At 41.3% G+C, this 10156-nt stretch overlaps 1 protein-coding gene across 1 annotated transcript in view; it reads left to right on the forward strand.

The window, feature by feature from the left end:
• Nucleotides 1-10156, forward strand: part of TBL3 (transducin beta like 3) — a 31036-nt gene that overhangs the window by 7332 nt on the left and 13548 nt on the right. Inside the window, exons 8-13 of the mRNA XM_040356471.1 lie at nt 374-449; nt 3778-3874; nt 5035-5243; nt 6965-7106; nt 8859-8917; nt 10091-10156. The exon at nt 10091-10156 is cut by the window's right edge and continues 41 nt beyond it. Of these exons, the coding sequence (XP_040212405.1) occupies nt 374-449; nt 3778-3874; nt 5035-5243; nt 6965-7106; nt 8859-8917; nt 10091-10156 (649 nt within the window). The remainder of the gene's footprint in view (nt 1-373; nt 450-3777; nt 3875-5034; nt 5244-6964; nt 7107-8858; nt 8918-10090) is intronic.

Below are 10156 nucleotides of genomic sequence, written 5' to 3' on the forward strand. Positions count from 1 at the left end.
GCCACACAAACGCCCTCTGCCCGCCTATGAAGCTATACACTTTTGTCTTTCCTAATCACCAGGAATATGGTATTACCCCGAACATCCTCCAGAAAGTATGTCGCTGTCTTCCACAAGGGGGCAGTAGTATTCTGTGAACAACTGCCTTGACCCAGGACAACATTTCATTCCAGTCCACATCTAGTCCCTTTTATGTTCTGGTGAAAGCGAGACTCATGTAATCTTCACATTATCAGGAGGTCTGAGCTTGTGCTCCATTATTCCCATACCCCACCGCCAGAGGGTATGGTCTCCTTGCTGCTTCATAACTAAGCAGAGGTTATTCATCTAACTGCATTTTGATGATTTATTTTTTTATTTTTTTTTGTTTCAGTTCTGGAAGAGATAAAATTTGCACGGTGTGGGATCTAGAGACGAAAACTTCGAAAAGAACAGTGGCCGTGTATGAGGTAAGTCAGGCTTGTATGCATGCAGTGCTGGCAACTGGTACAGAGGACATAAGAGGTTTGTATAGTCTGGAAGGTATCGAGGAGTTTTCTTTATCATTAGATTTTGTTTATCGCAAAAACATTTTTGTATTAAGATATATAGACAGTTAGGTTCTCTTCCCTAGGGTCCCTAACTTGGCAAAAGGCACTGGCATTCCTGTTGACCTTCAATGTAGGGTCTGGGGGTGTGGCCATTAGGAAAGGTGGTGATTGGATAAGGAGAATTGCCGTATATTCTATTATAAGATAATATGTCTGTAGCATTGTGTGCAGATCCAACAGGATGTCGGCTTTCTTAGATGTATCTCCACTTGGAGTTATTTTTATGTCTGGAGATGACTTTCTCAGACAATAGAAAATGTATACTGCCAGACCAGTGAATATGTCAGTAGAGCTCAAATGAAACTGCTGACAAGGTGAAAGGTTATAGTAGTTTGTTTTGTTTGCTTGGATGTATTTAAGTGGTTCTAACGACTAAACACTTTTTTTTTGTGTGTGTGACAGTAAAGCTTCACAATAACAAACATATTATACTTGCCTGTTCTGTGCGGTGGTTTTGCACAGAGCAGCCCAGATCTTCCTCTTCTCAGGTCCCTCGCCGGTGCTCCGCCATGGGCTCCTGCTGCCTACAGTAGATCCCCCTGTAAGGAGGAAGCCACACTATGCCGGTAAGCCACACCTGCAGGGTGGCTTACCAGCAATGTGTGTCTATAGGTTCACACAGCCCGGCTCAGGACCCAGTAGGAGCCTGCACGCATGGTTGCTTCCATAGCACCTGACTTATTACAGTAGGCTCCCCCTAAGGAGGTAGAAGCTGACAGCCCCATTGGGGACTGCTAAATGAGAAGGCAAGGGACCTTCCTGTGCAATATTATTGTACAAAGCAGGTAAGTATAACCTCCTTACTTTTTTCTTTTTTTTTTTTATATAAAAAAAATGACATCGCTTGAAGGTTTGCCTTCTTCGTCTTCCTTTTTTCCCAGGGCGTCTTTCAGGACAGCACCTCGAGATATTGGCTCCTCCCTCTCCACAGGAAACACCTTCAATCCAAGATCTTTAAAGGGAGGCTCCTCCCAGCACACATCAGTTTTTGTGTTTCCTCCGACCCGGAGGGAACACCTTCCAGAGGGGAGTAAATATTTTTTTGTGGTCCTGTGGGACCGCTTCCCTCTTACCTGTCAGGCATCTGCCTGTGAGACGTCCGCTCCCCGCGCTACCCGTTCGGTGGCGGTTAGTAGCCGGGCTCCCCCTTCCACGGTAGCGTGCTCAGTGGAGCCAACGAAAAGCTGGGAGGGCGTCCGGCGGCCGCGCGCGCGATTCGCGCCATTATTTTTCATACAGCGCGGTCGCTGGTGTGATGCGTCATTTCCGGCGCTTTCGGCTAGAGGAAGGGGCGGGGCGGGAGCTGGTGCTGATTTCCTTCTTCCGGTCCGGCGCAACGGCGCTTTTGGTCTCCGGAGAAGGGGTAACAAGCCACAGGGTGAAGCGCTGGCGTTCTGAGATGGAAACGGCAGAGAATCCAGCGGTGGGGACAGGCACAAGCACCAGCAAGACCTCAGCAGGAAGCAGCACAGTGAGTGTCCTTCCTTTTGATTTTTTCTGCCCTAAAGTTTTTTCTTAAGGTGGAGGGTCGGTCTCAACTTTTTTTCTCCCCCCCCCCAGTGGCTTTGGGGGGCCTGTCTGGGCACTAGTTTGGCTGCTGTCTTTTACTAGTGCACCTTTGCTAGGGGACCACATATGGGAACAGGGTTCTCACTAGGGTCCCCCTACTTTCTTCTGTGCTTTTTTTCAGGCTAAATCCGACACTAGAAGAAAATGCCCATCATGTAGATCAAAGATGAGCGATAGCTGGAAGAAAGTACTGTGTAAAGCTTGCATTGATGTTTTAATTCAGGAAGAATCAGCCGCCATGCGGGATGATCTGATCTCCTCAGCGAAAAAAGAACTATTGAGCACGTTCCAATCTATGCGTGACTCATTAGTTGCGCCTTCCACCCCTCAAGCATCCACTTCCCAATCTTCGCAGGAGTCAGGGATTGTACCTGAACTTGTTATGGTTGAGGATTCAGGTCCCGGGGACCAACACGGTAGCGAGGACTCAGAGGAGTCAGAGGGATCCATAGCCTCAGAGCCGTTGGTAGCCAGATTTTTTAGAGCCCTCACTAGGGCTAGGCCGCCACGGGTCAAGGGCTTCCCTAAGTGGGACCTATCGGTGGTTTTAAAGGCTTTAGCAGTGAAGCCTTTTGAGCCTTTGAGTGATGCGTCTCTTAGGGATGCTACCTTGAAGGTTCTTTTTCTGGTCGCGATAACCTCAGCTCGCAGGGTTAGCGAACTACAGGCCCTGTCAGTAAGGGAACCGTATTTTTCATTATTTTCTGATAGGGTTGTGCTTAGAACAGACCCAAAATTCTTACCTAAGGTAGCCTCAGCGAGCAATCGCTCTCAGGAGATTGTGCTACCCACTTTTTGTTCCAACCCCGTGGGGGAGAAAGAATCTTTTTTTCACATGTTGGATGTGAGAAGGGCTCTGCTATGCTATCTCAAAATAACAGAGCCTTTCAGATGTTCAGAATCGTTATTTATTTTATTTGGGGGCAAAAGAAAAGGCCACCCGGCCTCAAGGGGCACCATAGCCAGATGGTTAAAATTAGCTATCAGGGAGGCTTATTTGCATTCAGAGTTAGTGCCGCCAGAAGGGATTTGTGCTCATTCTACACGTGCGCTTGCAACCTCATGGGATGAGAGAGCTGGTGCCACCCCGGACCAAATATGCAAGGCGGCGACGTGGTCAAGTTTTAACACCTTTGTACGGCATTATAGGTTGGACCTTATTTCTGCCAAGGATCAAGCATTTGGCAGAAAGGTCCTACAAGCTGTTGTCCCGCCCTAGGGTGGTAAGTCTCTGGTATCCTCTCGAGGTGCTGTCCTGAAAGACGCCCTGGGAAAAAGCAAGTTAGTCTTACCGGTAACTTGTTTTCCAGAAGTCTTTCAGGACAGCAGCATCCCGCCCGTATATATGTAATTATTAATGTGCCACGCTGTGACTAACCTATGTGTTTATGTGTTCCAGCCGGGGCCGGAGGTTTCTCGGTAACAACTGATGTGTGCTGGGAGGAGCCTCCCTTTAAAGATCTTGGATTGAAGGTGTTTCCTGTGGAGAGGGAGGAGCCAATATCTCGAGGTGCTGTCCTGAAAGACTTCTGGAAAACAAGTTACCGGTAAGACTAACTTGCTTTTTTTTTTTTTTTTACATTTATTGCAAAGGACGTATCTATGTTGTGTGTTACAGAGTGTGGAAGTGGCATTGCTTCTTCCAGAATCCTCGGATGTGATTGGCAGAGAAGATAACGCAGAGTCCCTCCTCTTTGTTACAGCTGGCAGTAAAGGTGAGCTGCACTACTAAACAAATGCAGCATGTATGGGTAGGGAGCAAATGTGACTTCGTCCACATACACAGCTACCGATACATAGAAACTACATATGTTGATGAGGTCAGTTACACTGCGCTGATCACATGCACATACTTGACTCTGCTTTCTCTTTGCCACCTATACAGGGTCTCTTTTAAAGCCTAATTTGTAGTTTTAATGTGTAGAGAAAAGCTACATTTGGAATACCTTTTTAGATAAGCCTCAAACAGCCTAAGCATCACTCCCCTGACGGTCTGCTATAGAGAGTACCACTGCTCTTTGTGTGAGTGGAGCCGTCTGTCGCCCCCTGTGGGTCAAACCTTTAGCTCTGCATTTAGCAGAACGCATGTCCCCCCCCTTCCTGATTTGCACAGCTCTAGCTCTAACGCGGGTGGGGCCATGTTGGACCAATGCAGAGAGACTATTGCTTCCACCCGGAGAGCAACAGTCCTTTGCAGCTGAATGTCAGGGAGTGAACAGTAAGAAATTTATAATTCATTTTTTTCTTGATTTTTTTCAAAATGGGGTATATCTTGTGTTTGTTTGCATTAAAATTCATTAAAGTGTATTTTTCCAAAAACAAATTGCTGCGCAATTATCGTGTGACATAAATGGCAACGACTGACGTGTTATTCTCTGGGGTGTCTGCTAATACATTTTTTTTTATTGTGTGTGTGTGTGTGTGTATATATGTGTATATATGTGTATATATGTATATATGTGTGTATATATATATATATATATATATATATATATATATATATATATATATATATATATATATATATATATATATATATATATATATATATATATATATATAATCTCTCTATATCTAGTGTGTGTGTGTTTGTGTGTGTGTGTGTCTATATACATTTTTGTGTGTGTGTGTGTAAGTTTGGGAGTTCTTAGTAATTTTATGGCAAAAAAATGAATATTTTTAACATGTAGGAGAGAAATGCCAGAATTGTCCTGGCTGGAAAGTGGTTAAATACTGACATATGAAATAAGTAAACATGAATTTACTCTTCACATGGCTGAAAAATGTATGACCTTTCTAGACCTTCCTTTTCACAGCAGATGTTCACTTTTTGTGTATTAATCACCCTTTAATGTCGCCTATTGTTTAATGACAGGTATCTTGCGGGTGTGGGATGCGGCCACCTCTAGGTGTGTGTACAGTCAGAGTTTGCCTCACACCAGCAGGAAAGTGTCGGAGGAAGAAGGGGATGAGCACAGCCTGATTCATTGTCTTCTCCTGCCCAATCAGAGGGAGGTTCTCACAGTCACAGCGGAACACAATATCCTCATTTATGATCTTCAGGATCTTCAGCTAAATAAACAGGTACAGCCACCTACTTCTAGCAGGAATAGTTAATCAAGGTCTTCAGTTATAAAATACATATTTAGCAAGGTTTTAAAGAACGTCACAAAATGCTATTTTTAACCATGTCTGTGAAAGCAATTTTTTATCCTAAAACCCCCAAAAAAATATATATTTCAGGTTAATTAAAGTGCAAGTTCACCTTTTCATAATAAACAAAACAAAAAAACCTCACTAACATCATACACCTTTCCGTCTTTCTTTTACTGTATTAAATTTGGACTCTTTTCCGGCCCACCCTCCTAGGGATATGCAATTAGCGGACCTCCAGCTGTTGCAAAACTACAAGTCCCATCATGCCTCTGGCTCTGGGTGTCATGATTGTGGCTGTCAGAGTCTTGCTATGCCTCATGGGACTTGTAGTTCTGCAACAGCTGGAGGTCCGCTAATTGCATATCCCTGACCGAAGTGTTAGTTCTGTTGTTATTGAACCCTGATGTAGCCATTGACATATATTATGACTAAGGCCCACTAGGGCTGAATTGCGTTCACTTTTTCTGCGCATTGTCCTCCCCTGTTGTCTTGAGGGATTTGAAATGAAGAACAATTTCTTAATTATAAGGCATACCATGTTTCTGAGATATATACCGTATAAGCCAAGGCACTTGATTTTACCACACAAAACCGGGAAAACATATTGACTCGAGTATAATCCTAGGGTGGGAAAATGCAGCAGCTACTGGGTAAACAATGCCCAGTTGCAGTCTCACTGTGCCCATTTGCAGCCGCACCTTTCATTGCTAAAACAGCGTGTGTCTCCCGCTGTGTAATGCAGTCTGTTCGGCTGTCCATTGAAACAAAGCCCCGCCTCCTCCTCATCTGTCCATGATACAGGAACACTGATACGATGCTGGGAAACTAAATCGGTGTTCCACCTATCACAGACGAGGAGGAGGCGGGGCTTTGTTACAATGGACGTGCGAACAGACTGCATTACACCTAAAAAATGGGCCGAAAAACTTGGCTTATACTCGAGTTTGTGGGGGTGTGTTTTTTTTTTTTTTTTTTTTTTTTTTTTACTATATTATTTATTATTATATTCTATATATATATATCTCTCTATATCATATATATATATATATATATATATATATAGATATATAGATATATATATAGATATATATATATATATAGATATCTCTCTCTATATCATATATATATATATATATATATATATATATATATATATATATATATATATATATATATATATATATATATATATATATATAGATATCTCTCTCTATATCATATATATATATATATATATATATATATATATATATATAATCTCTATCTATCTATCTATCTATCGTATTTATCGGCGTATAACACGCACCGTAACTTTAATAGGGACGTTTCAGGGAAAAAAACATTCCACGGCCCCCTGCGTTTAACACGCAGGCACATTTTACCCTCTATACGCCAATAAATACAGTGTGTGTGTGTGTATATATATATATATATATATATATATATATATGTGTGTGTGTGTATATATGTATATATATGTATATGTATATATATATATATATATATATATATATATATATATATATATATATATATATATATATATATATATATATATATATATATATATATATATATATATATATATATATAAATATCTGATAGATTTTTTTTTTTTTATTATTATTAATTAACCTGTTCTAATCCAGTTTGCAGGCTACAATGATGAAGTTCTGGATGTGAAATTCCTGGGCCTATCTGATTCTCATGTCGTAGTCGCTACAAACAGCCCCCAAATTAAAGTTTTTGAGCTGACAACATCCAACTGCCAAATCCTGTACGGCCACACAGGTAAGAGCTGGTATTTTTCTGGAAGATTTTTCACATATTAGGAAATTTTTGCATTCTTGCTTGTACGTCCTAATTAAAAAAAATTCTGCAGTGTTTGAAGCACCCAAACCATCAAAGAGACAATTCATTTTATAGCAATCTTCTCATAATATTATGTATGCTTTGAAAGTATACTAGGGATGCGAAAATGTTGAGTATGGCCTCAGATAAAGCAGAATAGCTAATATTAAAAGCGTACCATCATCCAGGTTGATATACAGACGAAACGGGTGGGGACAAGGGACAGTGGCTAATGCTGCCCACCCCCCCCCCCCCCAAAAAAAAAAATTAATGGACTATCTCGGTACTTGGTAAGAAATGGCATGCATATAAAATACATTTTATTACCTAAAACTGTTGAACAAAAATTACATGATTAAAATTGAAAAAAACAGAACCACAAGGATACCCCCGGGCAATATCTGTTATTACAAATATATAGACTGGTCTATGCCTCGACTAGTTTCGCGGTAGAACCGCTTCCTCAAAAGAACCAATCTATAAAGCAAGCGAATGCAATTAAAGGGTCACTAAAGGATTTTTTTTTTTTTTAGCTAAATAGCTTCCTTTACCTTACTGCAGTCCTGGTTTCATGTCCTTATTGTTAGTTTTTGCTTTGATGTTGCTGTAAATCCTCTCTGTTCTGGACACTTCCTGGTTGTCTGTTTCCTGATCACCACAGTACTGGGAGATTTCTCACTGTGGTGACTAATCAAGGAGGTGTGATTACTGTGTGTAAAACGAAACTGGATTGGTGCTGAGGAGTTTTAGACAAAGTATCACTGCTCTCTATTGGCTGACTGCCCTCTATTGCCTCTCTGTACATCAGAGAACCAGGAAACAACAGCAAAAACGAAACTAAACTGTAGGTACATTATATGATTGGTTTTTATCTATTTTTAATCATTTTTAAAAAGAATCAGTTAACTATTATGTCTCTATACCCTGTAAACAGTCATTTCAGCTAAAAAATGTTTTTCCTTTAGTGACCCTTTAATGTTAGGCAAACAAAATAATTCAACAGTAGCCATAATAATACAATGCAATAGAAAGGGGTAATACAAAGGGAAATTGCTTACCCACAATTTGGGTAATCTGTAAAAGCCTCCGTTGTGTAGACCTAAAAGAGTTCTGAGACTGTTGCTGGGAGCCACCATCTTGAATGTGATGTTGGCAGCCTCAGAACTAGGGTTGCCACATCATCCCTTTTAATTCAGGACACTTATAAATTACACTGGCTTTTAATCCAGATAGGGCACCAAGTGAGTTTAATTACCACCTTAATCAGCCACAGAACCTGTGTCATTCATATGTGTGTCCTGGATTAAAGGGATGATGTGGCCACCCTACTCGGAGCAGTCACTCAAATAATACAAGAAACCTACCTTGCATGCCTGCTTGCAGTCTGCTTTGGAATATATCAGCACAGCACCCGTGTGCCCGGGATGACTGCACTCTTCTCGTGACAGCCAATGAAGACCGCCACAGCTTGGTACCTGAAAGAAGCCAGGTAGATGATGCTGACGCTGCAAGGGACTTCAGAACGGTGAAGAATAATAGGTAAGTATCAGTTTAGTTCTCTAAGTTAGTGACCGGGTCTCTTTTTAAATTACAGCAGGAGAGTACATTACTAATATAGCTGCAAGAATAGTACAGTATATGTTTAGTATATTACATGGTTTGCTTATTGCACTCTTTGATTATGTCTTCTAGAAACTGTTCTGGCAATTGATGTGTTTAAAAAAGGGCTCCTGTTTGTCAGCTGTGCAAAGGTAAGTTCCCAACACTCAATAGGAATAACAGCCAGTATAAATATGCAAATAGAGGTGTCTGATGGTAACAATATTGCTAACTTTAACCACGTAAGGACCAGACGGTTTTTCCCTCTTAATGACCGGGCCATTTTTTCCAATACGGCACTGTGTTACTTTAACCGATAATTGCATGGTCGTGCGATGCTGTACCCAAATAAAATTTGATGTCCCCCTCCCCCCACAAATAGAGCTTTCTTTTGGTGGTATTCGATCACCTCTGCTGTTTTTTGCACCAAAACCAAAAATGATTTGAGGGGGAAAAAAATATATTTTTACATTTTTGCTAAAATACACATTCAAAACAAATTTCTTCATCAGTTTAGGCCAATAAGTATTCAGTGACATATTTTTTTGGTAAAAAAAGAAAATCCTGATGAACGTATATTGATTTGTTTGCACAAGAGTTACACGTGTACACACGGTCAGATTTTTTGACAACAAATGTTCGATGTGAGCTTGTTGTCGGAAAATCCAACCGTGTGTACGCTCCATCGGACATTTACTGTCCGAATTTCCGACAACAAATGTTTTGAGAGCTGGTTCTCAATTTTTCCGATAACAAAAATTCTTGTCAGACATTCCGATCGTCTGTAGCCAATTCCGACGCACAAAAATCCTATGCATGCTTGGAATCGTTGAACTTCATTTTTCTCGGCTCGTCGTAGTGTTGTACGTCACCGCGTTCTTGACAGTCGGAATTTGTTGATTTAATTTTTTTATTACTTCTTAAGTCCGTGGCTGGATATGACTTTACATTGCCATGACTTCACTGGCTTGCCCGCACATTCCATGTCAATGACTCGGAAAGAGTCTGGGCACTGGAGCGGTGCGCTAGCAGGATGGTAAAAAAAAATCCTGCTAGCTGCCTCTTTGGAGCGGTGTGTGTGTACCGCTCCTCCACCTCTTCTGCCCGTTGAAATCAATGGGGCACCGTGGCTATACCGCTGGCAAAGCACCTCTGCAGGGGCGCTTTGCTGTGGTTTTTAACCCTTTCTCGGCTGCTAGCGGGTGGCCTAACAGAACTTTTAAGCTACAGTTTTTGTTTAGAGATATAGAGCAATGAGTATAAAGTAAAGGTTTAGAGCAACACATGTCTGTACGTTTCTTATTGCTGCATTCTTTTAATTTTAGGACAAAACTGTCAGAGTTTGGAAGATGGCAAAGTCTAACGGAAAGGTGACTTGTGTAGCCATGGGT

The sequence above is a fragment of the Rana temporaria genome, chromosome 6, assembly GCF_905171775.1.
Source record: "Rana temporaria chromosome 6, aRanTem1.1, whole genome shotgun sequence".
In the NCBI taxonomy this organism is placed as follows: domain Eukaryota; kingdom Metazoa; phylum Chordata; class Amphibia; order Anura; family Ranidae; genus Rana; species Rana temporaria.